The sequence below is a fragment of the Sparus aurata genome, chromosome 18 (assembly GCF_900880675.1).
Source record: "Sparus aurata chromosome 18, fSpaAur1.1, whole genome shotgun sequence".
Lineage (NCBI taxonomy): Eukaryota > Metazoa > Chordata > Actinopteri > Spariformes > Sparidae > Sparus > Sparus aurata.
Genome location: NC_044204.1, coordinates 30,401,183 through 30,421,115, shown reverse-complemented (window position 1 = coordinate 30,421,115; position 19,933 = coordinate 30,401,183). Strand labels below are relative to the sequence as shown.

The 19,933-nt window shown below is 40.2% G+C and overlaps 1 protein-coding gene across 6 annotated transcripts; it reads right to left on the bottom strand.

The window, feature by feature from the left end:
* Positions 1–114: 114 nt before the first annotated feature.
* septin6 (septin 6) lies at positions 115–19,933 on the bottom strand. Of its 6 annotated transcripts, none has more exons than XM_030396850.1 (11): positions 19,904–19,933; positions 17,977–18,091; positions 15,106–15,301; positions 13,791–13,977; positions 12,046–12,207; positions 11,176–11,272; positions 9,669–9,837; positions 9,421–9,553; positions 9,131–9,321; positions 7,218–7,270; positions 2,587–4,680 (listed from the first exon to the last, which is right to left on the bottom strand). In XM_030396850.1, exons 1-10 carry the CDS (start codon positions 19,931–19,933, stop codon positions 7,267–7,269), a joined length of 1,284 nt encoding a protein of 427 aa, XP_030252710.1. In that variant the 3' UTR covers positions 2,587–4,680; positions 7,218–7,266. The 6 variants fall into 6 exon arrangements, with proteins under 6 accessions (XP_030252708.1, XP_030252706.1, XP_030252710.1 ...); XM_030396849.1 differs by lacking the exon at positions 7,218–7,270 and adding an exon at positions 6,854–6,900; XM_030396851.1 differs by lacking the exon at positions 7,218–7,270 and adding an exon at positions 6,854–6,900 and having other exon boundaries at positions 2,587–4,300.

The window sequence follows — 19,933 nt, the reverse complement described above, 5'->3', positions numbered from 1 at the left end:
CACTGTAAAAATAGTCTGTTACAAATAAAAGTAAAAGCACATAAGTACACACACATATTGTAGTATTAGCTAACAACTTATACACAGTTAATAAACAGACGGAAGCTTAAAATGTACAGATCATATTTTTTATTGAAAATGTACATCAATGGAATCAAACTAAAGTAAGATATTGAATAATTTGTCGTGTGGGAGAGATTCTGACTACAAGAGGTGATGACTGATACTAGAAAAATGTATGGCATTATCTGACACCAAAATGTTACTTTACACTCAGAGTCACGTCCAAAGATCATAGGTAATAAACAACAAGTCTCCACTTCAATACACAAAATATATCCTTATAAATTATATAAATGCATGAGTATCTTTTAAATACTCCTATCTGGGATTCAGTTCAACTCCACCTTATACGAATATTTGGCAAAAAAGGGAGCTGAAATCAAAAGGACAGAGCAAATATACATTAATAATAATAATAATATGCACCATTTTAAGAAAAACAGCAATGAAGTTGTAATAGACTGCAAAACTCAGTTATTAGGGGGATAAAAAACAAGCAGGTCAAAAAGGTCAAAGATCACAGCGGAAATTAAATAAAAAGATGCATGCAAAATATATAGAATAGGCTGGTGAATATTAAAGCACAATGTGTAATAATTAAAGGCCGTTACATGTGACCTCCATGGTATTCAACAGTGACATGTAAACATGGGCACCATCAAATGAAGTGCTAAGTATAAAGTATTGCTTTGGCTTTTGGATGATTGTGACTGAATTTTAATTTAGATAGAAGCAGCAGATTTTTTTTTTTTTTGTTTCATTACAAACTGAACTGGATTGAAATAAAAGAACACGTTCACTCTTTCTACTGAATTACACGACACATTACAGAGAGTGGTTTAAGTGCCTCCGTCCTTAAAGGTGCAATATGTGAGTAATGGCCGACTGCTGCTTGCTGTAGCTGCCATTAGCTAGTTAGCTCAGTCAGGCGTGCAGCTAGTGATCTGGATTAGCATGCTAACTTCAGTGGTTATCTCTGCAAAACAACACCATCAGAACTCTTGTTTCTCACATTCTGTTAAGTTATTTTAAATCTTGGATATTGCACCTTTAAAGCGTTTTGTTTCGATTAGCATGCCTCGATGTTTCCGTCGTTTTGAGAATCCTATCTTTAAAAAAAATGAGTGCATAGTGCAGGCCATTGCTTTTCTGTTTCAAGTAAAGATCAAAATGATGATTTCACCTACAAGTCCCTGTAAAAGTGTGAACCCTAAGTGATGACGTTTATTAACGACTCCTTATATACATTAAGACAAAGCAGATTCAAACTGTACCCGGGTTCCCAACCTGCCTGGGTTTAGAGCTTCATTAGGTGGTCAGAAAATACCATGCGAGTCCACATAAGGCCATATTCAACAAAAAAAAGGAGATGCAATGAGGAGAATTTTAAAAATAAAAAAAGGTTCATACAGCGAGAAAAAACAGGAAGAGGTAAAAGGGTGCTTAGTTCTTGCTGAAGCTGCAATCCCCTCTCCAGGTGGTCAAGACAGATTAAAAGAAGCTAAAGAGACAAAGAGAAGAGAAAGCAGGCAGTTAGCGAGGTGGCAAAGCAGAAAGGCTGAACACAAACATGAGCCAAGCTCCGGATTTGGAAGTTTGCATCAGATTATCGTGGAAACACAGACAGGTTGTAACATCCCTGCGATCGTAACAATACAAGTATAAAAATCAGGAGATTATATTGTGCCCACTGATGCTGCTGCAGTGAATGAAGTGTTAGAATTCCACACAATTGTCTTGTGAACGCGAAACAGTGTCTGGATACGACAGAGCAAAATGTGCACGTAATCTCAAATCACAGCTGAAGTGGGAAAAGGTGTAAGCCACGGCAAAACAGAAACGCGTGTAAACACAAGCAGGGAGGCAACAGAGCAAGAATCAGATTAGCGGACGGTGATGTTAGAGCTGCAGTGAAACACAGATACACATTAATCAATATTATAGCAGAGCAGGTAATGATTAAGAAACCCTGAAGGATGGGGTCCACAAAGCCTCTGGTCAGATTTGAGGTACTCAGTACCCACAAAGGCTGGTCCCTTAGCAAAGCTTGAGGGCTGAGGACCTACTCAGTGCAGAGCCAGGGATTACTGCAAAGGAAAGTGAAAACCACACAGACCAGTGAGCCGAGGATTAGAAGGAGGGAACAGCTCTGCTCTCGACGTTTCTGGTATCATGTGGAATCAAAGTGTTGTTGTTTTTTTTATTATAATGCAGCGATGCGATCAATTCCAAGACAGTTCTCTCTTTTATAAAAAGACAATCAGACAATAGGAATGACTGAGGCCAACAGATGTCTGGTGAATAAACATACCTGAAGAGTTTAAATAAAGAGGACAGAGGAGCAACAGCAATTTTGGATGTCGAAAAGAAACACTTCAACAGTATTATTGTCGACAATTAACCACAATTAGTGCAAACGCTCAATTCAAGCATACCTACATTCCACGTTTGAGCTCATAAAACCTTCATCAAATCCCAATTTAAAGCAATATTTGCAATACACAATGATCATGGCCACAGTTGTAATATTTGGTGAAAAATTGGCCTTTATTTTCTTTTGATATAATATTTATTTTATGCGTAACACTGATACAAACAATCACGGGTCCCCTCTGCAGGACGAAATGGGACATCTTGACGATTGACTTTAGAATGTGCCTTCATATAAAAAACAAAGTTAAAAAAAAAAGAAAGTTACAATTGCACTGACAACATTAATATATACTTTTTAAAAAAGAAAAAACATCACATTTGTGTATAACAAAAAAAAGTGCAAATGTGAAAAGCTAAGACAAGTATGCACATAAGACATGACAATGAATGAGGTATGGGAGAAGTGGCAAAGAGATTAGGCTCACAACTACTCATGCATCAGGCTAAAGTGAAACAGCATCAGCAGAGGGACGACAACACAAACAAATTCAATTCTTATTATAAATCTAACTTATGCAGCACACAGGATGGCTGTGGGTGGGAGCTGTAAAGTTATATTCCTCATGAATCCATGAAATAAATTCCTCTTTTTAATAATACTCTCCTACAGCTGTACGCAGTTACAGCTACTTCTACTTTTCTGCTCCGGCTGCTTCACAGTAAAAGCACTTATTTTGAGAAAACACAGGCTGGGTTTAATGAGAAGCAGTCACAGGTAACCCAGCGCACACGTCACCGCGATTTGTGCCAATAGTGACTACTGATCAGACATCTAGTCTTTGTCATCTGTTGGTCGGTTTGTCAGCAGGATTATCCATCCACACTGGTTCGGTTCGCCAATGCTGCACCTCTGATACTACCTCCAGAGGCGGATCAGCGCTGGAGTGAAATTTCACCCCTCCACGCCTCTGAGACGTTCAGACAGAGGAGGAGGCAGAGAATCGGCACAGGATCCCCACATCCAAACAGCAGTGTGAATGGGGTGAGTGATTACTGATCAAACATGCAGTCACACTACCTCTGCAAAGAAGGTATTTGACTGTGTGTGTCATCTATATGTCTATTTATTGGTTGGTTTGTCAGCAGGTTTGCAAAAAAAAAAACAACTATTGAACGGATTATCAGGAAACTTGGATGGAGGACGGGTCTTGGCCCAGAATAAACCCCTTTACCTTTGGGTGTGTATCAAGATAAATGGACGGATCCAAGTATTTTCTTGTAGTTTGTTTTTTACATTTTCATTATTATCTTAGAATAATTCATGGATCTTTAATGAGAAAATGATCGTATGTAGGTGGCCGGTTTGAGTGAGTGAGTATAAAAAGGGGTCTCTTGGGCCTCGGTCGAGATAAGTCCTCTACAGAGTGCAGAGAAACAGGCCAATGTGAGCTTGTTTGGCTTGGCAGGACCCCAGTTACTCTTCCACTGACAAAGTAGCAGCTCAACGAGTGTTTGCTGTAGTAATAAAAAGCATGCACCGTTACTGTAAATCTAATAACAAACCAGCTAGACCCCAGCCAGTGATTTACAGATAACAAGTATGTTGGTAATTGTTGTTTTCAAGAGTTATTAAGTTATTTAAGAGACTGCTGTTGCATGTAAAATGAAGGCTCACTAATCTGTTTGCATCCCTTTAATCTGAAGATAGATCAGTTTTATACATTAACAACGTCTTAACATTCTTGCATTAATCCTCATCCGTCTTAATTCTGTCTCCGCTGTAATCTACTGCTGATCCTCTCCACACGTACACACTCACGTCCCGCCGTCTGATGCGTGTTTCACTTTATGCTTCAGTACATTTCTGCCCATCACAACAGTAGTCATGTAAGTTAATATTAAAAAAGCTCACTCCATCATGCAAAGAATCACTGAATATAAAAACAAACATGGAATGCATTTTTTTTTGTAAATACTTATTTGTAAAAAAAAAAAAAAAATGACAAGCTGAATAATTGCTTGTACAAAACAATATAACAGACAAGCATCATTCAGCAAAATAAGTGATGTCAAACTGCTAGCAATGCCCAGCGTCTTCCAGAGAGCGGGGGAGGGAGGGAGGGAGGGAGGGAGGGTTGAATTATGGGGTGAGGGTGGGAAGGGGGACTGTAAAGGATGATGGGGTGGGAACTCATTCACAGCAGGATCGCCACAAGGGAGCACTTTTTCTACAGGAATCCTATGCTGGAAATGAGAGAGAAGGGCTGTTATTGCCTTTTTTATGTTGTTGTTAAAACACCATCACGACACACACAAGACTGTTTCACATCGGTGACATCACAACATTAGTGAGCAGCACTTGGTTGCACCAGCCATGACTAAGTCCTCTTCTAAATTGGGTGTGATGTGGACACTAGGGGAAGTAGTGACTACTAGTTAGTTTGACACTAAACCATCCTCTAATATTGGTTACTTGGTGCATAACTAAACTAGTTTGGATGTACAGTCATAACTCAAACAATCACAGATAGAGTTCCATCATCATAGTTACCTTGTAAATTACAGAAATAGAGAGGCGAAGTCCTGATTTTCAAAGACAATTTGCAAAACATCTGTGGTCAACGGCGGGAGACAAAAAAAATGTATGATCCCATCTGAATCATGCCAAGAATTAAATATATATAGTTTTTGTGAAATTAAAAGTTAATTTCTCATCTTGAGAAAGTTGCAGTTTATTGGAAGCTATACCGCAAAATGAGAGTTGGTCACTTTTGTGAACTGGCTAATATATGGGACCGGCCCTGTGAGGCTTCAGTTGTAGGCGACCTCACGTACTGGACTGTTGGGTACTTTTACAGTCTTATACTTAAACACTGAAACTGTGATTTTACTTTTAAATTGACAAACACTCTCCATTCACTCCCACATACATATCCATATTTCTGACATAAGGTCCCATGGCGGTTCACTAGAAGGGGAGTGACTTCGCCTCTTTATAACACGTGTTACTGTGTTGCAAATTGATTTTAAAATCAATGAGAAAACTGATTTTATGTGGCAGAAAAACTGCTGTTTAACCATTGGTGAGTATAATTCTGTGACATTTTATGATTAAGATCTTGAGAAACTATTTACTTGTTACTTATTTCTGTGGTGCAACTGCTTTTATTCTAGTAATGCATATATCACAATTTATAATTTACATTGAAATCAGGCTGAGCTTGAACTTGAACACAGCTGATGCAACAGGCTGCAGGTGCCATTAGGAGGAGGTCATGCTCTCAAGGCAACTTGAAAGGTTTGAGTGTACAAAGATTAGGGTGCAAGTACAGTCATCTTCTTCTTGGAAACATAAAAGAAAGTTGTTTTTATTCTTTTTAGAGTTTTTTTTAACAGCCCCTGAGCTTTAAAACAATGTGTCTGATTGTTACCCGTATTGCTCACTATCTTGATCATTAAACAGCAGCTCGTTTTCATCTACTGTAACAGTCTTGAGCTGCTTGAGGAGTTTACAGATTGAGAGACAGATGTCTTCGTTCATTTCCACCCTCCCCAGCGGTTTGGTCTCAACAACATCTCCCTCTCTGTGGCTTTGGCTTTTGTATCCACTGAAGAGGGAGGGGTGGCAGAGGGGGTCGTCATATGGCAGCGAGATCAACAAAACATGTCATCACTGAACAGAGATGGGCCCTGAGGCTGTTTGCTGCTCTGGCGTGACCTGTTAGTCCCAGTTCAGCCTTGAATGGCTCTTTGTGCTACTGAAGAACCATGTGGGGAAGGACTTGGGAGAACCACAATAAAGGAGACTGTTGTGGATTTAGGGAGGCAGATGGGGCAGTACATCAAATGGGTGTGCGGGGATCTAATAAACTGGTTGATTTAGTGGCTGGCACAAGGACGGTAAACACTGCCAGCTCAAGGATCTGATCAACGCAGATGTTACAAATGATACAGTCGAGGCCTGCAACACTAAATTATCTGAATTATTGCATCACATTCAGGTAACTTTAAAAAGAAGTTTATTTTATCAAAGCTTATTTAATCATAGTTTTAACAGCTTTAAAATGTTCATTCGGTTATGTTTAAATTCTAATGCAGAGATGCAGAAACGTAGTTGTGTGCACAGCCTTTTTTATATTTAGACCATGTGCAGGATGTCAGCTTCAATGCAGGAACAAATTGAGAGTATCTGCAGAATGGATTAAATCTCCAAACATTAGATTATGTTGAAATATTGCCTTTTCAGTACAATCAAGTAATCTCAATGTCTTCCTAGAAGTCTAATTTGGGTAACGATTTATTCTCTTTCGTATATGTGTGATAAAAATTTAAAGTTTTTGTCTAGTAAATCAAAGACACCTCCTTCATATTTTTCTTATTATTTTATTTCTGGTGTAAACCAAGAAGGGAGTCTTACCAGAAAAGGTGCCTCATGCAGCATGCAGCAAGTGTGGGAGGAGTTAACTGGAAAACATTATGGATGCAACATAGGTGACACATGCACTCACAGGACAGATTCACATCTACACAACAAGCAGTAATCGAAAAGTGTGTCTCCTGGGAACCGAAGGAAACACTGACTTAATCTGGAAGGTTATATACAAATACAAATAATTATCATCCATCTCTGTAGTCGGTTTTAATCAGTGACCCACAGACAAAGCTTAAGTGGCACAGCTGCCCCCTTTTGGGAAGAGGCATTTTCCAGGCAGAGCTCATAAAGAGAAGAAGTGGCTGTGAAGAGCGGAAATTAACAGGGAAGAAAATAAAGCGACAAGAACCTTCTCAGTGCAAGTGTCTTCTTCCTTTTTTAACAGGCACGGCGTCACATCAGCTTCAACACAAAACCAGCAGTGGATTACCAACATGGAGGGACCAACAATGTCAACAGCAAACTACAACCATACTTGTAACACATCTGGCTTCAAACAATCTCGAAGCCTGAAAAGTGCTGTGATTCAATAAAACTGTTGGAGGGAGCAGCAGAATGAATGTCAGATATGTCAAGAAAAACAAATTTGGAAAATTGAGAGAGGTCGTACTGTAGATTCATTAAAACCAGATGAGTGTCTACCAGAGAGCCGTATTTCAAGTGAATGAAACTGTCCATTAATTGTTAGCTGCAGGATCCTGATCTGTTTTGCAAGAGCCATACAGCAAGATGGTTTCACACATCAAATTAAAGCTGACATTTGGCAACTTTTCAACAATTTAAATGAGGACAGTTACTCCCCCCTCTCCGATCATCTTATTTTTCCACATTGTTCATAAAATATGAGCTCTGGTCAGCTCTCAACATTTACTATAAGGAGGCAAAGTGGAGCATTCATCTGCCTCTCAGGAATAAAGAGCAGAGTGAGAGATTTTCAGCTTAGCCGGAGCCTTTAACGACTGTACGCAAATATCAGGTGGCTTATTAATAAGTGTTGACAGATAAACCGCTAAGCCTTTGATGATATTAGTGGGACAGATCATAATAAGGTTCTGTCTGCAAACTGAAAATAAAGCACGCAGAGTGTGCATTTTTGTCAGGATACAGCAACATATTTTAGTGTAATGCACGACAACAAAAGGAGCTTTAGGGCTTTAACACAAACAACTTCTCACATATTGGCAGTGGTATTCATGTACTGGGACCTCATTATAGAAAGTTCCTAAGCCTGAAATCCTATCTGAACTCAGTTTTGGGTGACTTTCAGATTTTTGGTATAACAGAAACCTGTTTCTTGGAAAACGTCCCATCATATGTTAGGATATGATAGTAACCATTACAGAATCGCCCTAATCTAAGAATTCGCTGAGTTAGGAATCATAATTTAGGATGGCATAGACCTTGTCATAAATTCAATATAAATAAAAATGGTGGCGGCACTGTTGTAAGGTCTGTATGGCAATGACAATAAAGATGGGGACAACATGAACACCAAAACATTATGATCAAAAGGGGACGCCAACGCCAACATTTCCCTTGGAAAGGCTAGCACCATTGTTAGCCTGTTGGAGAAAGTAGCACCATTGCTAGTCTGTTTTGAAGATGCTAACACTGATGTTAGCCTGTTGGAGAAGCTAACACCTACATCTGCCTTTCACAGACGATGTATTAATGGGAATATAACCTCCCCTCCATGGATACGGTTAATACATCTGACTCACTGGAGATCAAATTTACCTCGCTTCTTTTCTCGTCCATTGTAGCATGCTAAACTAGTCTGTGAAAAGTTGGCTGTTGTCATGGATACAGCGGTCTTGTGCACATTCTAAACACAGACAGGACGAGTGCCGATTGGAGAATCAATTTTACAGCTGTAGTTAGGATTTCTTAAGGTAAGACATGAGGTCTGAGATAGGACAGGAAACCGCCGTGACTTTAGCAATTCTTTGTGTCATGAGGACAGGATCTTTCCAATCCATGAAACTTAATTAAAGATATGACAAGCAGTTTGGAAATGTTTCTGCAATGAGGCCCCTCTTGTGTAACATTAATGTGGAAGGCAATTCACTGAACAGAGCCCATAAACAAATCTGGCAAATGATCAACATCCTGGAATGTCAGTTTAGGAAAATGTGGCCTGGTTCCTCCCGGCTTCATAGTCTCCAGACTCTTCCTATCCTTACACAACTTGAAGTGATCTCCCTCACCTAAGCTGTAAGGATAGACGAAAGGAAGGCACAGGAGGAAGAGAACAATACTTACTTTTTCCTCTCTTTGTCCCTCTTGAGTGTGGTGGAGCCTCCTGCCTGCTGGGCTTGGTTCTGCAAGAGCTCTGCAGCAGTCTTTTTCTGTTTGAACATGTTGAGCTCGTCATCGAGGGACTTCTTCTTCTCCTCCAGTTTCTTCTTCTCGTCCTGGTGGAGCTTCTTCAAACGGTCAAACTTCTCGTGCAGCTACAGATGGTGATGAAACGAAACAATACTTTGTTATTTCAGACAAGAGTAGAAATGTCCTTAAATAAGAGTGGCGCACATCATATTGAAGTTCATTACCTCTTTCTCTGCTTCTTTGAGCTCAGCCTCCTTCTCTTTGACTCTCTGGACGAACATTTGTCTCATTTCCTCTTCTTTCTTCTGGAGCTCTCCCATGAACTCGTTCCTCTTAGCTTCATACGTCTCCTGAAGACTGACAGAGGAATAAAGACAACTGGGTGTAAAATTAACAGCACAAACCATCACACCAGATGCAGACAAAGAGTGGAGAGCAAAAAAAAAAAAAAAAAGTCCAGTCTCAAGTCTACCTGAATGGCTTGCTGTCAGGGTCTGTGTCCTTGAAACCCATCTCCTCTAGTTTGCAGCGGCGGTAGAGCTCATAATGACGTGTGTGAGTCTGCTCTCGCAGGTCCTCCATGTTCACTCTGATCAGCATTTCTCGCAGCTTGACAAAGTCACAGTGATTCTCATTTTCCACTAAGAGAGATACACATAAAAGTAACGCATGAATGTTTGTAATTGTATGGTAGCACCATATAACATCTATTCAGCTAATAAACAGGTTTACTGTAATCTCAGAGAGTTTGATTTCACAGACTCAACAGCGCAAGTTCAAAACAGAATAGCGTTCATGTCCTGTGGCTTTCAATTGATTTTGTTGCTGGACTGAGCCAAGCTGCACAGAGCATGTGACATCATGTGAGTACACATGCTGTCTGTGCTGAACAGACAGACCCAATGTCAGGTAAAGCCTCGGGCCAGAAATATTATGCAGTGCAGTCCGTAAGGATGAGGACAGTGATATGTTTTTCATTGTTTTGGCTGCAATCCAGCACACTGAATTTCGAATGAAACAATGACTGAGACTAGTGCTGACTTTAAGCTTTCAGGATTTGTGAGGGTTTTCATATCCATATTGGGTAAATAGAGCAGAAAAAGTTATCGTATTTTCCCTGGGGGTGGTGTCTGAATTTCTACACAGGCCAGATCATTGGATGTGGATAGAAACAGCCTCAAATGAATGTTAACAGTCAAAACTCCGACTTGCTGCGGCACAGAAGTAGAGCAGGAAAACTATTCTGTGGTTCAAGCTTCTAATGTGAAGATTTTCTGCCTTTTTCTGTTTTACTGTACTGGACTGAAGGTTAGACAAAGTGAAGGTGTCCTCTTGTGCTCGACTCAATTCTGATGAGCATTTTTCACTACTTTCTGACCTTTTACAGACCAAGCAATTAATTGATTAATCTAGAAAATCTAATCTATAATTATATATATTATATTAATATAAACAATAAATCAATTGATGTTCACAATAAATGCAAATTGTAGCCCTATACTTAACCAACCCAAAGCTGTCCACGTCCTTATCAACTGCACTGAATTAATGTGTGCTGGAGAGGTCTGGTCCTGGCAAACCAACCTAACACCCACACACACACACTTCATGATAACACCATTCAGTTTAAAACTGTACAGTGTGAGGCTGGAAAAACATCAAGTATCATCTTTTCAGACACTCATAGTTAATAAATATATTATGACTGCTATCCATGTGTTATACATTACGCACACTCCATTATGCATTGATCAAGTAGGTCAATAATCAACATGGTCAGCGACATAAAATCTCTCTCTGACATACAGCGTAATGGCACAGAGGATGCTGTAGCTAAATGAGGTTATATAACTGGCTATCAGCTAGTGTGCAGCAGCTGTTGGAACCAAGGAGGAATACGAGGGGAGGGAGTCGCTGCAGCAGCTCTGACGAGAGGGAGCGCGCTCTCATTTCCTGTGCAGGATGTGACCTAGGCTTACCCTGCACCGTCCCCCAGGGGTACTGTCGGGCCTTCACCATCTTGTTCCCAATCTTTACTTCCTCCGTGCTGCCAACCACGGCAAATGGCAAATGGCTCTGTGGGGCAGAGGGAGAAGAGACGTTGGTGTATGGCCAAACACATCTCAGAGCTTTGAGTTTTATCCTCAAATTCTTACCTAAAAACAACCATGTATTATACTTCATTACTGAAAAATCCAAGAGTATTACTGCAATATTCCCTGCACACATGGAGGTGTCAGGATTGAACTTTCACACAGCCAAGTATTTAAAACTAAGCGTTAACATCACACAGAAAACGGAGAATAAGGTGTCATTTCTATTCATGAAACATGACAATTAACAGCCACTTTACACAGACACAGAGTAACAGCTCTGAAGGAGGATGTATGACCTTTTATCAGACTTTGCAACAACAGCCGAGAGGCAAAGGACTAACACAATCAGTTAAGGCGAGTTGAAGCATTTCAACAGATCAGACCTCGTAAACAGCTAAGCGAGCTTTGGCTCATCTCTCAGTGAAAGCAGGCCCTTTCCCACACTGCAGGCTTCCTGCAGAGTGAGCTGGCTGATTGTGCTACTCTGAACACACTCCTCCCTGCATGAGGCAGCTTCCTGACCGCCTGAGCAGACACAGACGATGCCTGTTCTGCTTCTGCATCACATGTTGTTTATGCTGATAACGTATAACAGAAACTATACGTTCAAACTAACTAAAGGTGTTGAAACCACCATTTCCTTAAGACTAAAATGAGGACTCAGTCTGACTAATATGACCTTACACATCATGAATATATTCTGTGAAAATATGTGACGTAGATATAATACCAGTTGTGACTTGTGAGCCTTACATTCATGGTGGAGTTGATCTCTGCCACAGACTCGTCATCAGTGGGGAACTGGTATATCTGAACACCGTTGCTGACCAGCTCACTGGTGATCTTGATTTTGAACTTGGCCAGCTCGCTCTTGGAGATGGCGTCCGACTTGGCAATGATTGGAATAATATTGACCTACAGTTAAGAAAAGAGAAAATTACATAATGACAGGCAGGGAGCAGACAATCCTTTCTGATATGCAGATAAATATAGAGCATCATCTGCCTTAGGTAACATTTCCAGAACACCATTTGTGAAAGAGTTTGTATTTTTAAAAAAGGACTAAAAGGTTCAACATTAGTCGTAGTAGTGTGCTTCAAAGATCTTTCTTGAAAAGAAACTGCCACCACAAACTTTGCAGTCAGCAGGTTCACTTGTGTAAAGTTGACAAATCAAATATTTCTGGTCTATCAGAATGTTTAGCTCGAACTAAACATCAGGTTAAGTAACAGAATAAAATACACCTATAGACTCTTATTTGATACAATGTACAGTCACTGGTTGTGGTTGCCCTGGATTTTTAGTGGCAATTTAAAATGTAATTTCATGAAGGTAAAGGTACTCAATAACCTCTGCTCTCCCCATCATTACAGCACTTCACAGTACCTCCCTCTAGGTACAGGATCTCAGCAAATCAGGCCTTTGTGTATTGCAGACAATTACACATTCCTAAGCACAGAGATATAAATAGTAAATGCAGCAAAGGGAGCAGCAGGCTTCCATCTCCTGCTCCAGATCACTTAAAAGCTCTCCAAACATGGTGTTAACAGTAAGACTCAACTGATTTCAACCCATTTATGCTACACAGAGACATAGGGAGGAAGCGGGAAACCAACAGGGTCATTCTCATATGTGCTCTTACAGCTGGCTGATGAAAAATAAGGCTTTTACTCCCACACAGCGATTTTTTTATGTGCCCTGTCGACGACACAATACCAAATTATTTGCTCAGTGGGGGCCCCTTCGTCGAAAAGCAAGATATGCGCCAGGTCATGTGAACAAAAACACTATACAGCACACATGAGTCCGGTGAGGGTTCAGCGTCTTGCTCAAAGACACTCCAGCAGAGTACTGTTTGAATGCAGCCCCCCCAGGGTGAATGTGTAAACAGAGTAGGCTCTGCTCTGGATGACGCGGTTGTGAGCACTTGCCAGAGGGCTCAGCTGCTCTGGCAAACACTGAGCCGACTCTTTGTACAAAAGCCAGGAGGTCCATGCAAATAAGCCACTGTGGAGAGGACCCCACAAAGCTAACTGCATTTCACAGCTGACCTACACCAACGCAGTAAGCAAACGACAGACAATCTGCATGTAAGAAGATGGCCTGGAATAAGGTTTATGACCCATGACTAGAGTAGATAGATAAAAGCTGCAAACAGCAACACAGCGCCATCGGATTTACCTACAGTATATCTATGACGTGCTACAGTAAATCTATCACTGCTCATAGGCATTATGTAACAGTCATTCTTTAACATCATGCAACAGCAACTGTACTTCTCACTTTACAAAGAAACACAGACAATATGGCTATTAACGTAACTGTACAAACTGCAAACTGTACAACACGAACTGGATCTGATCTGGAACTGATTGAAAACACTGATAATAATTATCCCCAGCTCATCAAATCAACAACTATTTCTAGTGCAAAGACTGAGATAGAAGAAACAGCTCCTGGCTAATTGTAATGGCTTGCTGAATTGAGGTGAAACTCACCTTGCTATCCAGTTTCTTCATGGTCACCAAGTCCAGGGATTTAAGCGAGTGTCCTGTGGGAGCGATGAAGTACAGGCATGCGTGGATGCGGGTGTCGTGGTAGCTGTGTAGCGTACGCTTGATTTTCAGCTCCTCCTGTAGATATGCTTCAAACTGGGCGTCAATGAACTCCACAATAGACTTGTAGCTGTCAGAAAATAGAGAAAAATGTAAGAAATGTGAGCCTCTCAATATTGATACACTGTCCTGTTCTGCTATTTAACAGTTATTTAGAGTTATCTGTAAGAAATGCAGACTTCTTTTCTGCCCGAAAAACACCCCTGTGGTATTTAGGCTTTGTCAGTCATTAAAGAGCAACTTCCTGGTTAATACTTAATTCTAAACTGAACAAGTTGAGGTAATCCATCATCAGTTTTGGTCTGTGAGAATAAATCGTCTCATTAGGGGAGAAGGTGCAATCTGGCCTGGCTTTTAGCTCTCTTTAGCTTTGACTGTCACACACATTTGAGAAGGTCTAATTTCCAATGTTTACTTAATAAATGACAAGAATGATACATAGATTATTTTCAAAATTGGCAGTAGACTACCTCAATAACTATCTCAACATTAGCTGCAAACCTGAAAAGGATACATGCTACAGAATATGGACATAAGAAAAAGATGTTTGACCACAAGCACTGAGGACTACAGGAAGCATCAAAAGGTATCCACCCTTCCAAACAAACACACAGCTTGTGTACATACTGTAGGACACTCTGCATGTGGTAGTTCACATGACTATGATTATGTGCTTGTGTAAAATGCAGAAAGTGCATGTCATTTCCCCTATGATTGGTAATTTGATACTGACCAAAGTGTAAAACCTGGAAACAATCCCAGCTTTCTCTGTAAAGAGAGAGAGCTCACACCCGTCTAGACTTAACTCAGGAGCAGAGATAGCAATTACACTGTGGATGTCGAGCTTGGTAACAATATTTTATGTTTGGTGAAATACTTCCAGACATTGGTCTGCAGCGGCTATAATCTTGTTTTACAGAAAAGAAGCATTTATGTCTTGATTTTCATGTAAATCTGATACTATGAAACTAATTGAGAAGGGGACCTGACTCCACATCCTCAGGGTGTGTTCGCAGAATCAAGACTGACTGAATGAAACCTGAGCACTGAGAAGGCTCAGAGCACTCACAGAATCACTGTATGTCAGGAATTTTGTGTTTACAGTCAAGTGGGGATTTTTGCTAATGCTCACAAAGACAGAGAGTGTCAGTATCAAGAAACCAGTTTGCTCAGATCAAACCTATTCTCACAGCTTTACCTGTCTTCCTTGTTTATTTGGTCCCCAAAGCCCACAGTGTTGACGACAGTAAGTTTGAGGCGCACGTTACTCTCCTGGAGCTCATAGGTGTTGGACTTGAGTGTAACTCCCGGCTGGTTGTGCTGGGTGGGCTCGCCCTCAAACTTGGTGTTGAACAACGTGTCCATCAGGGTGGACTTCCCCAGGCCTGTCTCACCTGTAGACACAGAGAAGATGCATTACCTTACTGAGCTGCAACAAACTTTGAACTTGTGTTTAATCAGTTGTTGCTTCAATAAAGTCATGATGCCGTTTCCTTCGCACTAAACTGTCCTCTTTACCTCTGGCAGAAACCAATAATAGGAAGTAAAGAATTTCGACAGGGCAGTATACACACATGTTTCTATTTGTCACTGTGGCAATGAAACACTTATAACATTTAGGTAACAATTTTAAAGTTACAAGAATTCATGTCAAGTAGGTGGTAATTACCAACATTTTTGAAACAAGTTCTTTGAAATGACCCCCAAATTTCTACAACAATTACCTCAAAATAAATGGAAAATTACCCAAATATTTGTTGATAATAACAGTCTGCCATTTTCAAAAAGACAATCAATAAAACAGCTGGTAATTTCTTTCATGTATTTCCAAGAAACTTCTAATTGGTTTCTGCTGAACTTCTGCTGGTACTGTCATTTTAATTGCCAACTCAAACAGCAACTTCACTGGGAATTATTAATACTTCTATTAATTCTTAAAATCATCCCGAAGAATCTTTTTTTGCATTAGGTTCCGTCGGCCAATAATATCTGGCAACAGATTTATCAGTTGGGCTCTCATGGTCCATCATCATTTCACCCTGCATGCACCCAAGCTAGCAAAAATTCAATGACATATTATTTATGTTATTTTATTTTGTCAGCCAAGATTCAATTTAATTATCCTTAAACAAATAAAAGACAGTCTAAAAAAAGTGCCTGATAAATACATCACTTTCAAATGCTTGCAGCCACAAAAGCAGCAGCAGTAACGGCTTATTTGCTGATGTATTCCGACGTCCATTTACTGTGAGAGGCTGTCAGATGACTCAGATACAGAGCTCCCTCTGTAAGAAATTCTATTTTTAATCATCATAGCCTGACCTACAGTCTAAGAACGTTAGCCTATTTTGTAGGATATCTCATCATGTTCAAAATTTCTAATCTTTGCCTCAGAGTCCAAAGTAACTGATGCATTAAGGGTCCTATTGCCTGATTCTGAGCTCTGTTTAAGTCACTATAGAGAAGTCTCTCAAGCTGAAAACAATTTGGCATCTTGTTTAATGAAACTGAGGGCCAGACTGGAGAGGATTGCAATCAAACTGCCTGAGATGATACTAACATAATAAAAACCCTGCGCAGAAATGTAAGTCATCATTAAGCCCGATGGAACCGCTCATCTCCATATTTTGGATTCCCCATTTGGAATTTTAGACCACAACCCAGTTATATTCAAAACACGATCACATGCCTTTGCCTCGAGTAATGCTTAGACTACTGTGAAATGTAGTACTTCTGAGTCACACAACAGGATTTACAGTTTGGAACAAAAGCTGCTGTTCCCCTTTTTTGCATCATCTTTGCTTCCATATTCTTGAATGCTTATGCTAAAGTTTGCGTTTCTAAATTGTTGCTGGAATAAAATTTTGAAAGACAAATAAAGCCATTGTTGGGTTTTTTTCCCCCCACAGAAATATAAATGGACTTTATATCTCCACAAATAGCAGAGAAGGGAGGGAGGCTACACCATGCCACTAAAAATGGCCACCAGGCTTCACCAAAATCTATAAAAAAAGAAAACATCTATAAACAGGCAGTAGTAATGTAGTAATAACTAGACGTCTAAATTATCTATTAAAAACTGAAGAAAAATGATAAAGCATCCCAATCAGAAATGTAATCTACAGAATCTCAGAGATGTAGAATTCAGAGCGAATACAAGTGTTTGCATACCAGTGTGCGAAACACAATTGTATGTGTCATGTCTTCCCCTCAGTATAAACACTAACATTAGGAAACGTAAAGGGGAAAAAACAAACAAAAGGCAAAGGAAGACCACACTGCCAACCATTTGGTTAAACATTTCCACATCATCTGTGCCCCTGAAGCAAGATGATTCCTCATACCAAAAATTGTCCGACTGTGTCAGATGGCAGTAATCCAATGTAGCCAAAAATACAACATCTAAAGTTTTAGCGAGAATTCACTGTTACAAAGGGACTGGGATAAATTGAGTAAACACTTCTCAGTATAACACAAGACAAGGAACAGCACCACTGTAGCCCAATTGATGACCATAAAGTCAAATCACTGTCTAAAAGAGCCTCAACATAAACTGAACTTCATCTCCTCCATAAAGCTTGGGTTTATTGCAGGACTGTGGTATTAGATTACATTAGTGTTAGCTGGGCGCACTTAATAAATAGCAAACTTTGTGTATGTGTATGTGTATGTGTATGTGCGTGAGTAATTGCAGCACTTAATGAAGCTGAAAACACTTGTGTAAATTTAACATTAAATGTACAAGCAGATGATTCTCAAATGTACAAGCAGATGATTCTCACAAATCCTGCAAAAGTCACACTCAACAGACATTATTCAACAGTGGTGCCGTTGATTAATGTCATAATAATGTCAAGTCACAACCTCCAATTATTTTGAAACTTTCTACTTGAACACATTGCATCTTACTCATCATGACGACCAATGCTGAGTGCCCCAGAGAATCAAAGTGGGTAAAATATGAAGCAATATGCTTTGAACCTTGTGGGAAAGCCTGACTTTCAATGAAGCAAACAAATCATCTTTCAGCCTGAGGAGAGAAGCGTAAAAGCATGCATGACACACTTACCAACACAGAGGATGTTGAAGCAGAAACCGTGGTTGACAGACTTGTTGACCAGCTGGTCAGGCATGCTGTCAAAACCGACATGGCCTGCCAGAGGGACAGCACGAGCACCTTCACCCTAAAAATGAAAGAGACCAATATCAAACATCAGGAAAGGTGACTGCATGGATATGACTTGTTCAGCCTCTCGTGCCTGTAAACATGCACAGGTTTCTCTCCAGTATGCTAAAATTAACATCTACATCCTAGCAATTGTTATCGGCTGGAGAAATAACATTACCAGACTTTCCACCAGTTCGAGCACATTCATCTTTAAGACTGAAATCAGGTGCAATGCAGCTCACTTCCTGTTTCCTGAGCTGTAACTTTCTATCCACAGACGAGACAGTCGCAAACCACAATGTGCATATATGGACAGGATGTCGTTATTCATGTCAAAATCACCACAAAACAACTAGAGCTTTTCTAGATATGTAATCTACAACCCGATCGTTATATAACATTAAAAATGACAAAATAAGAGCTGTCCATTTAATAATAATTTATATGCAATTCATAACATGTGGTGTCACTTTGACTTGAACCATACAACTTCCTATTTCTGGCTGGTTGCACTTCCATTCACTCGACTGTATACGAACTGTACCTCTGGACCAGCAGAGTGACACAGAAAGTGTAAAAAGCACTGTTTTTATTACGCTCGTGTGTGTGTGGGGGCGTGTGGCAGCTGCTGAGCATCTCCATTTCTGCGGATCTCATTTCTGCAACCTACATCGACATGATGAGGTGCAGGAAAGCAAAGAATTTAGATTATATGGCAAAGCAAGAGCTCTAAACCTCAGCTAACCAGCCATTATGTGGCTTAACATAACACAACGCTGCTGTCCAATGTGGTGTGGGCTTTTGAGGGGAAAACATTCCGTTTGAGGGTCAATTTAAAATAACTTGACAAGCTGATGGTAGTGGACAGTTGTGGATTATTTGGATAGTTGAAATTGGGTTTAAACAGCTGAGGGACTATTTGTCAAACTGGGGGTAATGTGACTGGACAAACAGCCTTTCCTCCTCAGCTGCAAGTGCAACATTCCTGAAACCAATCCTGCTTTTCACAACAGTCACAGCCAAGTTATACACAGCGGGTTTTCATTCATTGAGCCGCAAAGGGATATCAAACTGCAAAACCCTGCTATTCTGAGCACTCTCTCTGGGTGTAGTGGTTTCCTTTCCACCCCCAAAAAACAAAAACCAGGCAAACTTTACACACGCTTTTCAAATTGCAGGCTTAAAAGTCTCGTCTATAAACGGCTAGAATCGGTTTTGTCCATATTTTCGATGAACATCAGACAACGCCCGACTCAAAGTTAACGGGACTTAACATGAAACAACATAACGGAAATGAGCAGCGTAGCTGAAATGGGGGCGTACAGAATGAATGGCCTAACGATGGCTCTATTATAGGTAATCGTTTTTCATAAGCCAATACAGACTAGCACACAGTATATAGGATATATGAAGGATTATATCGTTTGAAAGGTGGTTTTTAGCTAACCAGCACAGGAAATCTGCAGGCGTTAGCTTACTAAACCGAGCATAGGAATGAACATATTTTACTAGAAAGGTACGACTGAGCAGCCTTGGGCCTTAATTTAATAACCCCAATTCTTGGAGATTTGGAAAGGCACACTTATGTTTCTAATAGCACCTGTACGGTCTTTTGTTTGGCGACGCTGCTCTGAATTTTGGATGGAATATCACCACGATAAAACGGAGCGTTGACTTGCTAGCTAACCTGAATCTACACCAAATCGCATTCTCTTACGTAACGCTAAAAATGTATTTTTTTAAAACCGCTGCTTCTGGCAAACTTATTTCGTGATGTACGTGTTTATATTGACTATGGCATCCCATAAAAAAAAAAAAGGCTACTCACCGCTTGCCTCGCTATCTCGGTTGACGCCAT

Coding starts and splice junctions, on each gene's coding strand:
- septin6 (XM_030396846.1), bottom strand. CDS start 19,933: ATGGCGTCAACCGAGATAGCGAGGCAAGCG. Junction 11,273..12,045: donor AGATCAACTCCACCATGAAT/GTAAGGCTCACA, acceptor TCTGCCCCACAG/AGCCATTTGCCATTTGCCGT. Junction 9,554..9,668: donor CCTGACAGCAAGCCATTCAG/GTAGACTTGAGA, acceptor TTCCTCTGTCAG/TCTTCAGGAGACGTATGAAG.